At 39.5% G+C, this 20,520-nt stretch overlaps 1 protein-coding gene across 1 annotated transcript in view; it reads right to left on the bottom strand.

Moving 5' to 3' along the window:
* The window catches only part of ANKFY1 (ankyrin repeat and FYVE domain containing 1), a 30,152-nt gene that overhangs the window by 4,637 nt on the left and 4,995 nt on the right, over nucleotides 1–20,520 (bottom strand). The window contains exons 4-24 of the mRNA XM_026861486.1: nucleotides 19,824–19,959; nucleotides 18,176–18,299; nucleotides 16,484–16,633; nucleotides 15,380–15,545; nucleotides 13,032–13,236; nucleotides 12,212–12,280; nucleotides 11,278–11,477; nucleotides 10,772–10,869; nucleotides 10,161–10,383; nucleotides 9,108–9,206; nucleotides 7,699–7,852; nucleotides 6,614–6,782; nucleotides 5,313–5,431; nucleotides 4,812–4,968; nucleotides 3,688–3,888; nucleotides 2,480–2,656; nucleotides 1,902–2,049; nucleotides 1,564–1,654; nucleotides 1,130–1,254; nucleotides 762–908; nucleotides 185–275 (exon numbers count right to left, since the gene is read on the bottom strand). Coding sequence (XP_026717287.1) covers nucleotides 185–275; nucleotides 762–908; nucleotides 1,130–1,254; nucleotides 1,564–1,654; nucleotides 1,902–2,049; nucleotides 2,480–2,656; nucleotides 3,688–3,888; nucleotides 4,812–4,968; nucleotides 5,313–5,431; nucleotides 6,614–6,782; nucleotides 7,699–7,852; nucleotides 9,108–9,206; nucleotides 10,161–10,383; nucleotides 10,772–10,869; nucleotides 11,278–11,477; nucleotides 12,212–12,280; nucleotides 13,032–13,236; nucleotides 15,380–15,545; nucleotides 16,484–16,633; nucleotides 18,176–18,299; nucleotides 19,824–19,959 — 3,049 coding nt within the window. The remainder of the gene's footprint in view (nucleotides 1–184; nucleotides 276–761; nucleotides 909–1,129; nucleotides 1,255–1,563; nucleotides 1,655–1,901; nucleotides 2,050–2,479; nucleotides 2,657–3,687; nucleotides 3,889–4,811; nucleotides 4,969–5,312; nucleotides 5,432–6,613; nucleotides 6,783–7,698; nucleotides 7,853–9,107; nucleotides 9,207–10,160; nucleotides 10,384–10,771; nucleotides 10,870–11,277; nucleotides 11,478–12,211; nucleotides 12,281–13,031; nucleotides 13,237–15,379; nucleotides 15,546–16,483; nucleotides 16,634–18,175; nucleotides 18,300–19,823; nucleotides 19,960–20,520) is intronic.

A 20,520-nucleotide genomic window follows, 5' to 3' on the forward strand; every position in this document is an offset into this window, starting at 1 on the left:
TAAGACAGATTTTAGGCAGACCACAAGTTACTGATCTGGGGCAGGGTGGCATGTTTCAGCTAGATTACTGGTTACACACCTACATTAACATGGAGGTTTCCTAAACCACCAGAAGGAACAAGCCTAGCTACATTTGGAAGAGGAATCTGTTTCCTTGTAAGCACAGCAAGATGTGTCATATTACCAGTGATGCTTTCTTGTCGTGACTCCAAATTTGGCAGTGCATTCATAGCAGTTGGAGCCATCACACCAGGGAGGTTCTTTCGTCAGCATATCTGTTAGAGGCAAAAATATAAAGGCAAAATGGGCTCAGACACTTCTTGAATACACTGTAACATTAAGGAGGCTTTTTCCAGTTTTAGATTGCATCCAGTATAATTAACTATTCTTGCAGTAGCTGCAGTCTTGTTTGTAGACAATGTACAGTTGCTTTCACCAACACCACATTATCCATGGTGACTATACTGCACAAGTTAAAAAGCAGTATCTACATTTCAGGATACATTAGACTTGAACACCAGCCAGGAGCCTCTATGTCTATCCTTGCAGAAAAAGTAGTATTTGACAGGTCTGCATTAGGCAACTTTTCAGTTGATCAGGAGAAAAATTTGTATTTCTACCCCCCATTTAAAGTTGAATATTCAGAAGTTCAGCCCCTCTGGAATTTCGGTAATCTAAGTCAGGTGTCCAGAGTTCTTTCTCCAAAGTATCTCAGAAGCATAAGCTAAAAACACCTTCCAACTGTAGCAAGTGGTACTTACCCAGCAGTCTAAAGAGAAGCTGTTTTGTAGCAACTTGATAGTTGAAGATATTGACTCCTTGATTATTGTTAACACCAAGACGAGCCCCAGCTCTCACTATTGCACGACACAAGTTAGCATTTCCCTTCATGTAAGCCAACAGGAGCACTGAAAAATAAAAGCCAGATACTTCCCTGCTAACAGAGTGGTAGGTCTTGTGTTACACACAGTCCAGAGTAGGACCTTTAGTTCCTTTAAGTTTCTGTGTTATGTTTGCATCTTACTGTATTTAACATACTACTGCCAATTAAAGCTTTAAAAGTGACATACCATTAATACAACTTGAGTATTACAACTTTCAAGTGTAATAGCTGTTGAATCTCACCTACCTGTGTTTCCTTCAGCATCAGGTTTGTCTAGAGGGTATTCTGGCATACACTCCAAGAAGAGGTCACAAATGGCTGCTGCGTTATCTTTCCCATATTGTCCCAAAATATGCATTGGTGACTGGCCTCTGAGGAAAAGAGTTTGTTATCCTAATCAAAGTCTGCTTACTACTCATCTAACTAAGTTTGCTTCAGACTTGTATGAAGTTACTTGGGTGCAGCATTGTTTATCACACAGAGCTGCCTCCTTTAACTTCCTTTTCTCAGTGTAATTTCCACCCAATTTAGACACTGCATGCTCTGCACACTTCACTGTAAAATGAGTGTAGAAATACTATAAGCCAAGCCAGATTTTTAGGGTTTTTTATCTACTCATACCAGCACATATTTAAAAATACATTGTGTTGCTATTAATCTGCTAAGACTATACTAATTACCTAATATTAAAGGCTTCTGCATCTACATTGCACTCTGTGAGGAGGACCCGGATGTTGTTTAGACGGCCATGCATCACTGCCAGATGAAGAGCTGAAAAGTGAAAGAGAAGCTTCAAGAACACAAAGTCATTAATGTCAGCAATAGTTCCAGCCTGCTAAAACTGAGCACTCCCACTTCCCCCACCTTCCCTCCCCAAAACTCCTTTCACCAGCTTTGTTGGACTTTTTTTTCACCTTTGAGGAGTTAGCCCATCAGTGGGCTATCTCTACCACTAGCAGGTATCATGAACACACTTAAAGAAGTGTTTCCATCTACTTGTATAACTTTGGTAGTTTACCATTATTTCCATTTTCATCTACAGCTGCAAAGTCTACTCCATTCTCCAGAAGGACTGAACAAATGGTGGGCAAATCTTGCTGGGCTGCTAAGTGAAGAGCAGTCTGACGATGCTTAGTCAGTTCATTCACCTGGGCACCTGCAAGCAGCTGTCAAGATGTAAGAGAGAATATGTTCAAAGATATTTCAGGGCTATCAGCCAACAGTTTATTTTGGTGAATGAAGCACAGAAGACTCCAATGTAGCGAGATACTTCTAGGTCTCCAGCATACACAAAATGCTATTGTTACTGACCTGCTGCAACTTGTGTTTCTGTTCAAACCTGCAGAAAGTGCAAGGTAAAGTACCTCCTTGAAAGTAAGCCACACTACCTAGTGATTGCTGCAAATCAAACACTCATATGAAAGCTACTGATGCAGCTCAGCTAACAGTAAAAGCTAAAGGGAACTCTTATGCAAGTCTGAGTTCTGTGTCAGAAAAAGCGGCATCACCTTCCTCAGACTTCTCCAGCCTACAGGCAATGTGCATTAAGGCAGAATGCGCACTTTTAAGTAGAGGAAAAATGACTCTGATACATACCAGATTACGCACAATGATCTCTGAGCCAGCTTGTACAGCCAGGTGGAGAGGTGTTAGTTTGGAGGCATCCTGGACCCGGGAGTTTACGTTAGCCTGTACACTTATAAGGAACAGCACACTCTCAATGTCCGAGTTCTGAACAGCTACATGTAGGAAATTCCGACCCTTATTATCAACCTGTGGCAGAAAGGGCACATGAAATTAAATCCATTATATCTGTAGAACAGCAAGTTGTTATGTAGTAGGACATTTTCACTAAGAGATACTTGCTGCTCTACTTGAAGTGAACTGTAGAGTGTTGTTCCTTTCACTGCTTGACATTTAAGACTTGATAGATGTGACTATCAAGTAAATGAACCAAGAAATAATCAGCTGCAACTGCTCACTCCAGTCTGCTTCACACTACTTTATTTCTACTTTATAACCTTGTCATTTCTTGACCACTCGAGAGTATTATGACCGACAAAAGGTTAACAGCTGTCATAGTAAGTACTAAGCAGTAGTTAATGATAAACTCACTTAAATTAAACAAACTTGAGTCAATCTGGCAGTTAATACTGGAGAAGGATGCAACACAGTCCTGCCATGCTGATGCAAACTGTATTCATTTTATGGCTTAATATAAAGCACATGTTGCTGTTCATCTTTGCGTTGAAGCTGATGTTAAAGCACATTTAAAACTGGCGGTATTTGTAACCACATTTAGACATATTACAAGAGCTCACTAAGCACTCATATACCTCACTAGTAATTAAACTTACACAGGATAGGAAGAAACTCCTGAACAGCTGTCTGAAGTGTTACACCAGAAGCCTGAATATACAGTTGGAGGTTTTACAGTTCAGCAATGCAGAAGAACATCTATTATGCAGTTATTTTAAGTCAGGGTTTCTGTTCTGGATAGTTTTAGGAGAGCTAGGTAATAGATTATTTTTGTACTAGTCCATCACAAGACAAGGGTACAGTTAGAACTTTCTCCTTATATATACATCCTCAGTTTAGTACTGACAAGATGAGATAAGGTTGGATGAGACACTAACCCTTGATGATGTTACTCACACATAGCATGTACACACCTACAAACTGGCATCTGGCAAATGTTACCACATGTAAAGACACAAAAGGCTAAAGCAGAATTTGCTTGTGGAACACCTGTTACCACAAACTAGTGCAGTAAGACAAGCATGCTTTGAATACTCCCAGCTTACCTGTTCAGCAGCTCCTGGTTCCCTCTTCAAAATTGCTTCAGCTGCTTTGTTATTTTTGTATGTCATAGCACATGCAAAGGGCGTCATTCCTTGCCTGTCACGTACATTTAGCTTAATATCTGGATGTGAAATCATAAGCTGAATGATAACATTATGTTGGTTGCTAATGGCAACATGGATTGGAGTTCTTCCTTCTGCATCCTAGAAGGAAAGCAGGAAATTTGTATATAGAGATTCAGTAATACACAAATCCTTCCCTAATTCTGAAGAGTTGAAGAAACTTATTAGTTTAATTCTGTGACACACCCAGCTGCCTTTGGCTGGGACACCGAACAGTTGCAGTGGGAGCTCCAACCCACAGTGTAAAGCAAATTGGTGCTTGTTTCTCCAAATAGTTGACCTCAATCCTGTATTATACAGCCATTTAAGTCGCTCAGAGTAACAGTTCCCATGTAGTCAGACATATTGAGGGCAGAGATGAGCATTCAAACACGGTGTTTAATCACCTGTCTGTATCAAGTAGCAGTTTACAGCCACAGCTGCTTTGTGACTATGTGTTCTGTCATTCATCTTGATGTCATTTTCCAATAGCATCAGGACTCAAATGTTATACATTCATTTCTTTTGTTGCTCTGTCAAACTTCTGTTTAAGGATTACTGCATAATCAAAAATGAAATGTAATTTGTACTTACATCACCTCAGTTTACAGAAGACACTTCCCAAACACACTAACAAATTAGAAGATTCTGGAGTTTTACACTATAGCTAGTCTAATGATCAGCTGCAGCAGAATACAGTCTACTCCTGCCTTTAATTCTCACTAGGGACAGAAGAGTTGAATTCCAATCAACTAACACTGCAAGGAGTTTTCTGTATCATGGTTTTCCTTTAGTATAGCTTCCAGAATTAACCCATCATATGGGCAGATAAGCACTAGATCTGGTAACAAGGGACAGGAAAAAGTAGAACTGCACCAGTCATTGCATTGCCTCAGCTGTAACAGGACATTTTTTTCCTATGAAGCAAAATACACAGCTGAGAGGAAAGGAGGAAAGCTTGTTTTCACTTCAGTAAAAAAAAAAAAATCAACTTCAAAGAAACTATGCATAATTTTTCTACGTACCTGAGCATTAACATTGGCACCAAACTCCAAAAGGCACTGGATCACCTCTTCTAGTCCCCAGCAGGCTGCCAAGTGTAGGGGTGTCTGCCCATCATGAGCTTCCTCTTCTCCTTCTCCATTTGGGCCTGGCTTTCTAGGACTATTCACATCACAACCACTAAAACAAACACAATACAGTCAATTTGTTATGTTTAAACCAGATTTAAACTGTTCTGAACAAGGGTCAAAAAAGTTTACAAGATATGATCTAGCAGCTGCTGACACATTCTACAAAAGATCAAGTTCCTGGTTTTAGTTTGACACTTGTCATCAAAAACATGATGCTAGTAGAGATAATAGAATATGTGTTTAAGTTTAGTCAGATTTCCATAAGCGCCATCCACCCACCAAGTCTAATGAAGCACATACCTGTTACTGGCTCAAAATAACTTTCAGTTAATTTATGCCAGGAAAATATGTACATGCACATTAGAAGGTTTTTATTTTAGAAGGGGGTCTGACCTGCGAATAAGAAAGCATGCTATTTGTTCACTGTTTTCATCAATAGCTCTATGAAGAAGAGTTTGTAAGCAGCCACTTGGTCCTGACCCCCAACAGGTTGAATCACAGCCATGCCTAACCTGGAAGGAGAAGCACAATGAGGCAGTGAAGGTTTTTTTAGGTCTCCAGCAGGCTTCTACTACCTTATTAGTCCTTGACTAATGCTTCAGAAACATTATCCCTTAGAGGTAGAATTTGACATGCTTTATGTATTCTAGTGACAGTCACTGAATTTCAGGAAGCTACCTTCATGTCTTCCTGACTAATATTTTACTGGTCTGCTATGTAATATTTCATTAGGTAGTATTTACTATCAATCAGCTATTCACCCACATACTCTGAATAGACAGGTCTTAACCCAGTTTGGCTAAGAGTTACTTCACTTTCAGCAGTGACAAGCACCAACAGTGAGCCAAGAAGCCTCAGCAGACACTGCCTTTGAAGGTCTGGCCCATTTACTTGCTTTCCTATACATTCAGCTAAACAGATATTTTTTTCCAGGAAGTGTATTTCTAATATTTGCATTTTCTACTACAGAACTACTTAAGCTATGTGGCACTTTAAGACTTGCTCTACTCTACTTTACAAACTATTTACAAGGCTTATACATAAGTAGTTTCAGTGTTGACTCCGTAAAGATTCTTACTCAATACCAGCACAATTGGTCAAGTATAGATTTATTTCTCAGGACATCAGCACGGCTGTTAAATAGTTGTCTCTAGCAGACAGTAACTGTGGTTATCAGAGACAAAGCTTTCACATAACTTCCTTATGAAGGAGACATAAGGAAGTCTACTTGCATCTCCTAGAAGTCTCCTGCTGGATCACCTATGCCTGAGAGTAAAGAGTCTGAGAAGTAAATATACACCTTTAAAGGCTTTTTTGAGGGAACTTTGAGCTGTAATAAAAACAAGCACATACTCTAAAGCATAGGTATGAGTGTTTAGTTTTATTTACACAAGTCTGGTATGCTACAGACTGATGTTTTCAGTAGAACCTTACTCTTTCCAAGATCAGGAATCCAGATAGCATATTCTCTATTTTTATTACCATGGCTGCAAGATATTTGGCTATGTACAGTGTTTATAAAAGACTTCCCAAGAAAAAGCAATTTGTGGTGAAGAAAAACCTCTACAAGTTAAGATAGTGGTATAGGACTACTCCAGTCTTTCCATGCACTGAGTTTGTTTTTGCTGATGAGCCCTTTGTTGCTAGCAAGATGCACAAAAGTGAGACTAAATTAAGTCAACTGAAAGTCTTACCAGAGTTGATGCAATATCTTCCAGGTTATTTTCTAAGGCAAGCCATAAAGGAGGATTTCCTTTCTCATCTGGCACAGACATGTCTGCTCCCCTGGTACAAATAGCATCAACCACGAGAGGGAGCTGGTTCTTTATAGCTAGCTGTAACGCAGTCTCTCCATCCTGAGTTCTGTAATAAGTACAGTTTGAAGTGTGTTAGTACTGCATTATAAAGTTAGGCCTTGTGTTACAGTAAATTCTTGGCTTTGTCAATAGACATCATCTCACGTGTGTATCTTTGCTGTGGTAAGACTGTATCTCCACAGCCAAGCAACACACCATGTTAGCTTTTCATCACAGCTAGGCAGTTTACCTTTCTTTCCCCCACTCCCTTTAGTAGCAAGTGATTGATATCTGGAGTTTGAAAATCACGTTAGTGTTCTTAGGTCAGAGACACTGTAATTTCCTTAAGTGCAGCCTCTGTTTGAACAGAGTTCCTTCAGCCCAAGCCTACTGCCACAGAAGCAAACAGCTTTGTCTGCACTGTGATAAGACTTCAAGCAACAGTCAGAAATACCAACTGTTAAAAAAATGAAGTCAAAACAGCAGCACTAGGCAGTTTGTACCCATGATGTTCATTACACTATAGCTCGCCAAATTTCAAGGACAGCTTGTCAGTCGTGTAAGCAGATAAATGTTTTGTTAAGTCTAATATCAACTTGTCTAGGAGATAGGAGGCAAGTTCTATCAGAATCTTGTTGCTGGAGCTACATCTAATTAGTTTAGATGGTAGAACACATGCAGCTCTGACAAGCCAGCAAAGAGATGAGACTATAGGCATTCCACACCATGTCTCTAGGACTTGAGTGTTACAGAGGATTCTCTTCCACCTAGAATTAAGTGGCACTTCCTTCTGCAGCCTCAAGAGGAGGTACTGACCAACGAAGATATATATAGGTTCAAGTTCACATATGTAATCCCTCAGCCATAACTAGTGCCATATAAAAAACACGTAACTATGCACAAATCATGATTTAAAACCAACTTCAAGCCATTATATAAAGACAGTCATCACTATCTGCACTATCTACTAGTTAAGATCTTACCTGACATTTATATCTGCCTGATGTTCCAGCAAGAAGAGCGCACTCTTACTGTCTCGTCTCTGTATTGCCATATGTAGCAGAGTCTGTCCGTCTGACATTGTGTCGTTGATGGATGCCCCAGAACCAAGCAGCTGAGCTGCTATTGTGTGCATGCCTGAAGAGTTTAAGCTCATTAGTATTGTACCTTCAGTTCTATAAAATAGAGACACTGAAGATCAATAAATAAAGCTTGAAACTTTCAATTTTCAGTAATAACAGTAAGAAATGCATTGAATCAAGTCTAGAACCTATTAAAATGTACATACATAAGCTAAACCAACTCATGACTCTTGAATATTCATTTACAGACACTGAATATTGATTATTAAATCCTTTCAGTCTTGCTTGAAGACCTAAGATATTGTCTGGTATACAGCAAAGCTTTCCCACTAGTTCTGCCAACCTGAATGTAGTAGAGTCCTCCTTAACCATACCCAGCTTAATTCTTCATATCACTTCAGACTTTTACCAAAGATAATATGTTTGGACATTTTATTCATAAGCTATTCTTTTGAATATTACTGTATTAGATGTTTAGCTTAGTTCCTCTTCCTTCATCTCAGAAGCAGATAAGGGCAATGGTAGAAAGAAAGCTACATTTTAGTTTCCTTTCATTGGAGAGTGAAAAGCCTGGACAGTAAAGATGTTTGTCATACACAGATGACACCCAGCACTCCTGTACACAACAACATCACCAAGCATTCTGCCTCATCTCTTAAGTCCAGAGTGAGTTGCCATCCCCCACACAGCTGCTGTTTCCAGCTCAGTAGGACCACACAAACTGATTCAGTAGTGACCACACCACCTCTTTCTTTTGACGATGTCCTGATACTGTTGAAATGTCACTTGGCTGGAAACAAAAATATCTAGTTTTCCCCAAACCATTCCCCTTCATGTTTCAGACAAGAAATGCATCTTCTGAATCAGTATTTCAAGTTCACCTTACCAGCTACTTAAAGCAGCTCACCTTCCCTTTGTAAAGGTCAGCACTATTGTATTAAACAATGTCTAAAACAGAGTTAACCATGAAGAGATGATACAGTGATGCGATATGAAAGTTAACAGGGAGCTCTCAGTGGAACAGTTCCACAGAACTGCAAGTACTGGCAAGAGGCTCCAGGCTACCTGCTAGTCAACAAGGGAAGCTATAGGGCTAGAAATCTATCAGTAAGTCAGATATGAACATTCAGTTTTAGAAGCTGAAGACTCATCTAAAGCTCTCCTTGACAGCTTCTCACTAGCAGCACAAGCCAGGACATGAACACACACCTGCCATTTTGTCTTAAAAAATATATTTTTTAAAAAAAGTCTTGTCCACATCATAGTTTCTGTATCTTTGTAAATTCGCATCTTGTTCTGAAGACACATACCTGTCCAAAGAGCCAATCCCAGCACAGTCTGGTCTCTCGAGTCCTTTAGACTGAAATCAGGAATAATTTGCAAGTTGTTGGTAGCATGAAGAGCATTAGCTACAAAAAAGCATAGGGAATTAGAGCATTCTTGTACTTGACCTGCAGCTGGACACTGAAAGCTGCAGGAGTAGCAGCATCATATTTTGAAGTCAGCTGTTCCTTTAGCATCCAGTTTGAAAGATCTGAGCAAGATTCCTTCAGTTTCCCAGATGTGATACTGCTTAGGACTCAGGTAGTACTGCCACTACTGTCTAATCTTAACACTTATACCAAATAACATTCAACTTTCTAGCTAAGAGGCTTAACCTGCCTCCTTTCTACCTTCATTCCAAATACAGTGGCATATAGAAAGCTCTGAGAATGAAGAGTGGAGGCTGTACTGCAAAATGGTGGCAGCATCCAACCTTCTCAGCTCCCTGGGATGGAGGATATTCTCCCAATACATCTACTCCCTTTTAAATCCCACTTATGGCAGGAGACAAAACAGGCCTTGCTTCTGCTGTCAAACTCCCTCCCTGCTGCCAGAAAGAAGCTGACTAGTAGCATTTAATAGACTGTCACCTGCTAGTATATCAGTACTCAAGTCTCAATGCTATCAGAATACTGCCATTATTCTGTACAAAATCTTCTGAGAATGTTGAGGAAGGCAAAGAGTCTCACCATGGAAAGAAGCCTTTATCCATACTGGATTCCAGCATTTACCCGAAACAATTACTTTGATGGGGAGAGAAAACAGATCTGTTTACAGCTAGAATACAACCTGGGGCTAAGTGTTCAAGTCCATTACCTACAGTGGCGAATTTAGAAAGATTTATGGGCAAGCTAATTTTCTAGTCTTAACAAGCAGATGATCTGAGTTTAATATTATGCTTAGCCAGTCTCATTAATTACTCAGTGTTTACAGGAAGACATGCTTTATTAGTACTACTTCAAAACACAGTTTAGATGCCATCTCAGCACACCAATCCACTACAGCATCAATACGGTCTGAACCAGAAAAAAAAAAAATACCTTTTTGTTCCAGGATGACTGACACCACATCTGGGTGATTGTAAGCAATAGCCATGTGAAGGGGAGTTTGCAGATAAACATTCTCTGCTGTTGGAGAAGATGCATCCTTCTGACCAAGCACTGCTTCTGTTGTCTGGATGTTTGGATTGGCTCCTTGTTGCAGAAGTTCTGCTGTCAGGTTTGCCAGCCCGTGCCTACAGGCTGTATGCAGTGGCGTTTCTCCCTTTAATAAACAGGGTACTAGGTTAACAGCTTGAGACATGAGGAGAAGTAGCTTTTAAACTCCTATACCCACAACAATTGGTGTGAAAAGCTTAACTGCTAGTAGGCAAAGCTTCCTTAGGACTTTCAAACTACTCCTTAACCTATATTAAGGACTTTATCACAACAGGCACTGAGGAAAGTGTTAAAAGCTTCTTAACAACTGGGGATGCTGCAAGAACAGTGCCACAAGAATGCAACATTGTCTGATCACTAGTAAATATCTGAAAACAGGCAAAAGGCTCAGCAGGTGTTCCAACTTGCTTTAAGCTATGGTTGGCAATGAAAGATCTCTAACTTATTTCTGCAGATAAGTAAGGAAACTTTCAGACTACAGTTTCTGCTTTTACCCATTTGTTTTGGTGGTTGACTTTTGCTCCATGAGTTGCTAGGAAGAGAGAAGCTGCCTCATTTCCTGCACCAGCTGCCCTCTGAAGCAAGCAGTTTCCTAAAGAAAAACCAGGAACTGTTAGAGTGGTGTTCCAACCACACTTCAATACTAACAAGTGTGCTAGCACCTTCCCCACTACCTTACAACGTTAAAATTTGAAGCCAACAAGGAAAATCCTACCTACTAATAGTCCCCTTGCAAGACTGCACTGTCATGTGCACTACTATTTAGCAATTGCACATTTTGAAACTGTAAAGAGGATATTAGGACATGGCAAAGAACCCAGATTTTCTATTACTTCCTGCAAGTCAAGCTCAGCTTGGGACTGTCAGTGTTCCACCTCTGAGTAAAGCTACTACCATTTACCATTTATCATGCAGCAAATGTTGTCAAAACCTCATTTAGCTCCTCAGAGCAATTAACTTACAAGCCTTTCACCTACAGAAATACAAACCTCTGCTTTACCTGTTACTGTGTCTGGAGCATCTGTATTGCTGCCTCGTTGGATCAACCTTGCTGCAAAACTGTTCTCATCAAATGAGGTTCCATTTACAACAGGGGCATCCTCAAAAGGGTTTACAGACTGATCAGATGATACAGTGATATACTGAACTGCAAGCCACAGAGCTGTGCTTCCTTCATGATCCTTCAGCTCCAAGTCTAGCCTAAAAATAAGAATTAGCGTTCCCCGATTTATACCTTAAAAAGTGGTTTGCCAATGCAGCTTGAGTTTCAAGTGTCTGAACAGCTGTACTAGTTTATCTAATATCCCACTGACAAGTTTTGCCTGCCAAGAAGCCTACTATAGCTCCAGTTACTTCAGAGAATTTGTGAATACTCTGAAACAAGCAAGACACCTTTTAGTGACTAGATTTAAGCTCATTGCTCCTATGATAAGCATGGCCCTGGTAGATTTGGGCTCCCACTAAGTAACACAGGCAAATCCCCTTGTCTTTGAGTAAATTGTGTACAAGAGCTGCAAATTCAACTACCAAGAAACTGAACCAAATGAAGTATTTTACTTCATCACCCTTAGCCACCTGTATTAGCTTTAAGCAGAACCCAAGTCCAACTCAAGAATGCATTCAGACATTTTAAGAGTCTTATTACTCCTTTCAGCTCCACTACAAATGAAGTTATTACTACATTATTTCACCTAGTCGTCTTTGAAAAACACACAGATGTAGCCTGCTTCCTCTTTACAGTAGGGCAAACACATACTTGGCTTCTGGCATTGTTCTGGCATCTTAAGTTATGCAAAGCCTTTACACTTTTGCATCCCAAGCCTATTGCTAGCCCTATTATAAGGCAAAAAGCCATAGAAGAGTTGTTAAACCAGTTTTCCTATCTTTGCTCTATAAGGTAACCTCAGCGTATTTTACATTTAAGTGAGACTTACTGTTTGCACTGGAGAAGCTGACTGAATACAGGTTCATTCCTGACCACAATTGATACATGTAATGGGGTCCTGTAATTGGAGCAAAATACAGTTACATTAGTAATAAGTGAGATGCTTAAGATTTGTCCACGGTAACCAACATGCCACTACAGATTCATGGGGTTAATTTTGTCTCTGCTTTCAGGAGAAAGGCACAAGCACATCGGGGGAGGGGGGTGGGGAAGAAAAACACACAAACAATTTACCCTTTTAGTGGACGTGATTCCAATCAATTTAGTAGTAAGCAATTCTACACTAATGTAAGAGCTAACCTTCACGGAAAAAGCACAAGAGCTTGACCTAACAGAATTGATTAACTGATTTAAGTCTTCTATATCATTTTATGTACCAGTTTGCCAGCTCAACCTAACCTGTAAAGCAGGTTACCGGCCCTACACTTCAGATAATTTCAGTTTCACTGACAGCTTCAGAGAGAGGCCTTTCAGGAATACTATTTGCCATCTTACTTGGCTTGCTTTACTGTTCAGTGATTCAATAAAGGTAAATTAATTGTGTGCCATGTGTTCTAACACAATCAACTTGCCCCAGCTTTCTACAGCTGGGCTATATTTAGTTGGTCATAATAGGGTACCATTCAGCCTGCACAGCTTTCTGCTCTGAGTGCTACCCACAGGACTTGAACTGCATTAATGAATTCACCTTTCTTGCTTCCAGTATCACCTCTGCTTTGCTGACAGACCTGGTTCTAAGCAGGCTGCATCTAACCACTACAGTATTATCTGTTAAACAGGTAGCAGACTTGCCTTCACCCAGTATTTACCTTCCATTGTTGTCTTGCATATTTGGATTGGCTCCTGCTTGCAGGAGGGACTCAGCTATCTGTGCCATCTCTGCCATGACATCTGGCAAATGCTTCTTGGGGCTGTATGACGCCACCAGGTGCAGAGGAGTCTCCTGGTCTCCCAGTGTAGCAGCATTCACACGGGCACCATTTTTAATGAGAAAGTTTGCAGCAAATTTATCTCCTTTTGTGAAACAAAACAACGTTATTTATGGATATATACTTTATATACCCTATACACTTTATACAAGTCCAGAAAAATGGATACACGATTGCCCTTCATACCATACAGCCATTCCAATATAAGTGCCTGCTCCCAGAATGGTTTAGAAATAGGTAACTTCAAGTAGACTTTGCTGCAAAGTCAGGATTAATACTATTACATAACAAGCTGTTGGAGAAAGTGTTTTGCCCAGAGGTTACACATCACTCAAGTTCACACATTTTTTCCTATGGTGATACTGAATTTGCTAGTTCCTCTATCAAGATAAATCCATTGCTGCTTTAAAGCACAGTTGGACCAGTTGTGAGACTAAACATACAAGTAGTTTTAGAACAAAAGGTACTATTGCAGGGCATCAGTCAGAAGTGTGTAGCTGAGATTAGTCCTCATCTATTCAGTCTTGCTACATAAACAAGCCATAACAGCCTTTGCTCTCAAAACCATAGGGTAAGGCCTTCAACAGTTAGGACCCACCATGCATGGCATTATTAAGAATGCCCTCTTGAGAACTTCTGAGAAGTCAGAGTTTAGGCCCACTTCAGTATGTGAAACCTTAGACTTGAAACACCAAGATGAGAGAATGATTTCAGAATGATACTAATTCCACTTACACCAAAGACTACTTTGAATAGCCATATTCACAAGTTGCTTGTCCTGAATGCAAGACTGGAGAACAAAGACTGCTGGTTTAAGCAATATGGATTGCTGTGGTATTTCTGCCAGCAAAACCCAAAATCTCATTTTCTGATTTCCATATCAGACATTCCCCCACTCTCCAGTGATCACAAGAAATAAGAATCATGTGGCAAGTTCAGACAATTTGCTTTAGCACCATTTCCAGAACATGTGATTGTTAACAGTGATTAATTCACTGAAGCTTTGGTTACTCAAAAGCAAGCATTCATTCTCCAAGCTCTAGTTTAGACTGAAAGCAGACATTAGAACTAGAGGACAAATGGTAGTATTAAGTATGAAGAGCATCCTGTTGCAATCTTTCTAATGCTTTATAGGGCTGCAGCCATCACAACACTGACCTATGCCTAGAAGGTCTCCTATTCCTGTGAATGAAACTTCAGCAGCAGGATCAGACACCAGCATTACCCTGTTTAGATACGTAGGAGATTAAAAGAAGAAGATGGGAGCTGTATTTTGAGCTTGCAAAACTTAAACTTCTCCTAAGAGTCTAAAAAAGCTTGATGCTAAAAATAAATTTACACTTTTAATTTGTAGCACTACAACACCTGTGAGGTCCGGTCACAGGTAAGGTTCCTGTTGTACTTGGCTTTCTGGAACAGAGCTGCCAAAGACAGCACTGCAGGCAACTCCTACCACAAGGCGCTCACTACAGATTTCTACCAGACTTTGGCCAGAGGCCAAGATGCTGCTGCTCTGAAGTCTTCAGAGTACTGTGGCCATGGCAACCAGGTCCTACTGTGCTCCAGTTCTCATAAGATGCATTTTCCACTCTAAGGTGGAGAACAGCTCAAGATAATCATGCAGTTGTACTCAAGACTCCACTCTGATAACTATGCCACTATTCACCAGAGCTTTGAAGCTATTCAGACTAGCACAGAAGCACCTCTACCTGCTCCTCATCTTCTTCTAGTCAGTTTTTTCTCCCCTGAAAGTGCTGTCCAGTAGCAAGGACCCTTGCTGTTAACCATAATCACAGAGTAGCATATGCTGCATTCAACCCAGATCTAGAAAAAGGATTAATCTTTATTTGTAACTATGCTGGTGTGCTTGATTCAACTGTTTGTCAGAAAGACATTGTATTGTCACAATTAGAATATTCTCAGTATCTCCCTACATTTCTTCCTTTGGCAGACAATACTCTACTAGATTGCTTCTGGATGTCATGTAGTGTAAGTTCCATTTACCAGCCAGCAGGCTAGCTTTCAGATATCAAATATAAGTTTGTCTGTTTAAAAATTAAAAGAAAAAAAAAAAAAGAAAAAAAAGAAATAGGACAAAGTTCATCATTGACTGCCATTTTTTTAACTGAAGTGTCAACTACCAAGTGACACAGAAAGAGATTTTGGAAAATATATTCCACACTAGGAACAACTGCAAGTTCACAAGGTTTCATATCCTATTTACTTACCCCTTTGGATGGCTTTATGTAATAGACTCCAGCCTCTCTTGTCCGCCCTGTCTACGTCAGCCTTGTAGTTGACCAATGTAGTTGCAATACTCTCCAATCTTTGGGCAAGGGCTAAATCCAAAGCAAGATCACCATTGTGATCCAATTCATTGAGCTTCCCAGGGAGCTACAACACAAATTCAGTCAACTGACATTAGTCAGAGCTATGCTCACCAGATCACAGTATTTTAACAGCCCGTTCCAACTACCATAATGTTAAACCTTCAGTCCTAATGCAAAATGCTAGTGTCACATCTAGGTAAGTGCATCTTACACAGGAAAACAATCAAAAGACTAGCATTACCACATGCAAGTCTACCCATAGGGCTGTTCAATGAGGAAAAAAAAGGAGTTCTGTTTTCAAGCCCTGTTTAACTCACAGAAAACAAATCTAGTACACTCTTAAAAGATGCTACCTATATAGGCATATTCAAAATAGTACTAGGAATAATTTTTCAATTATCCCTTTAAAATACCTCAAATCCCAATTGGATTAGCACCTAAGGGTGCTAAATACTGCTACAGTCCCAGCTTAAATTAGGATTTGAGGCATCTTAAAGGACTAATTGAATAATTCTTGATAATTAATACTTGATTAATTTCTCATTTCCCCTTCTTGAGGGACAACCTATTCGCTAGCTGCTTAGAGTGTTCATCCAACCAGAAGAAATACCCATTACCTCAAATATGCAATAGAAGAGAAAAAAAGCATTCATTCAAAAGAAGTGATGCTTACTGAACTGCCAAGAAGCAGCAAAGTTGACTATTATACTATTCACCTTTAAATGTGCATAGCAGTATCAGGTCTTGGATTTTATTAGGTATAACCTGTTGCATGCAAGACATTTAAAAAGTGTTATGAATCATTTCTGAATTATGTCTTCACAGAGCCTTCACTGCTAGACCTCCATTACATACATAGAAGTAGCTATGGCAAGGATAAACATGCAAATAAGAATTAGTGACAAAAAAATAAAATCAGTAACAAGATTCAGACCGGTAGTCAGAAACTAGTTATTTGAAACAGCAAATTGTAGAAGATACATCAAGTGAGTCTCACTATACCTGTGAATCCATTTCAATAAGATACAAAAAGACTACATCTTCTCTCTCAACTTTAATAGCCTTATGCAAAGGATATTCTGTCTTTGACTTGAACATTTTATATAACAACTGAGCACTCATGCTACTGAAGTCTTCTTTACGCAAGTCATCCTAGAAGCAATATAAAAGAAAAGGGTAAGCAATACTGTTTTATTTACAAACAAGGCATTGCACAATGCAATTATGAAATTCACAGAACAAGTTCAGTTAAAAGCTGCATTTTGATTACATCACAAGCAGCAGGAACAATCCAAGATAGCCTTTTAAGACTAAGAAAAAACAGCATGTTTTACACCTTACATTTTAGCTTCAAGACCAGTTAGTGAAATTTTTCCTCCCTTTTGCCTACAGATGTGGAAACCTAACATTTTACCAGAAATTACAGAAGATTAACATCTAGTCTCTACAGTAATTCTCCATCTGGACTTACATCACAGATTAGTTTTCTGACAAAAAGGCCTATGACTCTTGGAGACTGACTACTTCACAGAACTTTGAAAAACGGAATAAAAGTAAACAGAAACTTAAACAGTATGAAGACCTTAGGTTTTAGTTTGTTTCTCTTTAGTCAGATGAGCACTATCTCATTTCCACATAGAACACAGTGCCAAAAGTTAGGAGACATAAGCAGGAAAGAGTTAAAATGGCTGACCTGCAGTTTCAGATACAAGAATCTTTTCATATATTCACAGATCAAAGCAGTCCCCTCTGCTTTGGTATTGCCAAACAAAGAAACATCTGCATCTGGAGGATGCATTTTAGATTTAGAATAACCTAAATCCTCATGCACTCATCTGCTGTTGACAGGTCTTATTTTAAAGGCTAATCCATTACTCAGTTAATCAAACTCTCCTCAGAATAACAGATGAAGGCAAGTGAAACTTCCAAGTCAGTTGCAAGACTCCTTGCCACTGCCTCCATTAGAGAAGATAAACTTTTCACTGGTTTCCGTGGATTATTTTTAGAAGTAGAAGGCAGCCTGGGATTTGTGAGCTGTATAGCAAGAGACCAACTACAATTGAACTTCTAAACAGTTCTGATTTGATAAGCAACCCTCTTGCTTATTAGAATACAGTCCCTTTGGTTTGGCTCATGTTCAGAAAAGCAAGAAACTTTTTACAGTGAAGTATTCCCAACAGAACAAGTCTTCAGGCTACAAGCAACTTCCCCCCCCAAGTCAATACATTCACACCAAGATAGATAACAGACATAACCTTTGAAAACAAAAAAAATTTAGAGAAGGAGCCATTTATTGTGCTTCGTTTCAAATATATAATTCTGAATTAGTATTGTAGAGAATACCAAGTAGCACCGTGTCAAAAGTACAAATTCTGAAGATAACCAAAACAGATTGGAAGGGAAAAGTCACTCCTGCCTCAGAAGCAGCCCCTCCACTCTCACCAGGGGCAGATTTGACAGCTTTTTATCAATGCTATTCCTCCTTGCAAACATAAAAGGGTCAGCTTAATAGGTCACCTCAGTCACTGAAAGTTATCAGGAATCCATGTAATCCCCATCCCAACTGGAATGCTTGACTTCTAGCATACCAAGAGATACTCCTGACATTAGACAGTATAGTGAGTTAAGCAAATTCTACCAAGTTCCTAAACTCCGCAAGCAGTTTTCCTCTTGCTTCCTTCTGACAGTACTTACCCAGTGACTAGCAATTATCTCAGCACAATAGTTCAGCAGAGTGCTAGCATTCAGCTCTTCAGCAGTCTGATAGAAACGAATGCAGTTCCTGACATTAACTAGTGACATAACTCCTTTTTCACATCTGTCAAAATAGGAGAGAGCATTCAGTAATCAGGGAACAGCTTTGTGGTAATCACTTGCCCAGGCTGTAACAAGGTCCTATATACTCCTCTTCCTAGATGCCAGGAGAAAGAGGCCTGGCTTTGCTTTACTATAAGGCTAAGCAGCATAAACATACTTTAATCAGAAGCTCTGCAAGACAGTTTCCGTAAGAGCAGACTCCTGGTAAAGTCCATCTAAGCCAAGGTCCCATAAAAGCACCACATGCTGCAGGAGCCTGCAAGTGGAAACAAGAGTTCTCCCAGGGGAGTAAACTGCAGTTCATTCACTGATACGAAGCAGGGAAGATGTCTAGTTTTACAAGTACTACAATCAGTGATCATAAGCAGCTTTTGTGCCAAAGCTAGAAAAAGGCATGCCAAATACAGCTATTTGTTAATGAAGAGAAGGGATAAGCTTTAACAGCAGATCCACCTAATCTTTATAGGTAGAAAGCTATTAGTTTGAGTTTATGGGAAGAAAATCAAAGTACTTCAAAATGAAGATGCAGATAAACATGTCAGTGATCTCCAAGTAGATATTAAGACCAAAACAACGGAAATAATTGTCTCCAGGTGCAGATACCCACCAAGCCATTTAATAATTACTAGTGTCATACTGCACATGGACTTGTCACTAGACTACCACAACCAGACAACAACTGAGTAATGTTTAGGTAGTACAACATGAAGACTGTTTTACGCTGGTACAAAACTTGAAGGCAATTTTAGCACTGGCCTTACACATGTCAACTTCTTTGTTCAGAAGTCTTGACAGCAATTTAGTTTGCTTCACACTGAGTCACACTTAAATCCTAGATTAGAGTGCCATGTACTGGTACAGCCCCAGTCACCCCTTAGGCAAAAGATTATTAGATCAAAGAATACTTTATCTTTGACTAAATTCAAGGCTTCGAAGTTGTACAGAACTTGCAGAGGTTTCCATTCGTACAGTCAGGTTTCTTGCTAACTCTAAATGTTTATTTAGAGCACTCTATACATTCAAGATAACAATCTAGCCCCTACTAGAATGATGTAATCATAATCTCAAAATGGCAAAGCATGGTACTGTTACATCAGGCTTCTTTATGAAGAAAAGTTGCCGCCGAAATGCACAGAACAGCAGCTATTTAAGTTAAAAATTTTTCACCTGTTGTATTTTAATACTGCAAGCTACTTGCCATTGACTCTTCCTAGCATTCTCTTTAACAATTCCTTTCTTGCAACAATCCAGAGCTTGTTACTAATGTACTGATCTCTGTTCCCTCTTAATGCCAAATTAGGGTTATTTGATTGGGAGAGGAACTAGAAAGTAAAGAAAAGCTACAAGAAAAACCGCTACAGTTTAACTGTAGTGCAAGGCTTCATTTCCTGTGATAAACTGAATGCCATGCTGTATTATCTTTGAAAAAGCAAAATTTTATCCAACTGCCAGCAGCTATCATCATCTTTCTATTCAAACAAGGTTCAAGAGTTCAGGAAAATTCACTGTATTTACCAAGACTCACCTTTCCCTAAGCAGCTGGAGCTGAAATTTATTAGCTAGTTTCATGAGCTCTGTCAAAAAGATATCATCTTCTCTTAGCTCAAGTTCATCTGTGTAGATCCACCGAAGCATTGCCATGGTTACCTCCGGGTCAGCATCTGGCATGGGGAACAACAAGGATTACTAGAACACCCAAAGAACAATCACCTAGTCAAGCAGCTGCTATTCCTCTGACTGTTAAAGTCACAGCTACTATGGAGAGAAGAAGAAGAAAAAAAAAAAAGCCTGCTTTAGTTCAGCTAAAATGTCGGAAGAGAAGCAAAACTAGTCAGAAGTTTAAACTTGTAAGAATGCTGGCACCAAGCAGGAAAACCTTTTTTTCTACTAGAACACTGTGCAGAATGCAGGGAGCTCTGTAACATATACCTGCCACACAAATGTTGCATATTTAAGGGCCAGCAATGTCCCTTTACAGCCTTTGGTCCCTCACATATGCCTAAATCCACATCTACATTTGACAAGCACAAATCCCCTTTTCAATTTAAGAATCCTCCCTCTTTCATATTATAGTATGTTATAACATACATCTATATAAAAATAATATATATGTATATATATACACACATACATATATATGTTATAACATATAATATGTATGTTATGAACTGTTGCATTCCAATAAAAGTACCTACAATGTCTGCAAAGTACTTAAACTACTG

Source organism: Athene cunicularia (genome assembly GCF_003259725.1).
Source record: "Athene cunicularia isolate RWA chromosome 19 unlocalized genomic scaffold, athCun1 chr19_part1, whole genome shotgun sequence".
NCBI lineage: Eukaryota > Metazoa > Chordata > Aves > Strigiformes > Strigidae > Athene > Athene cunicularia.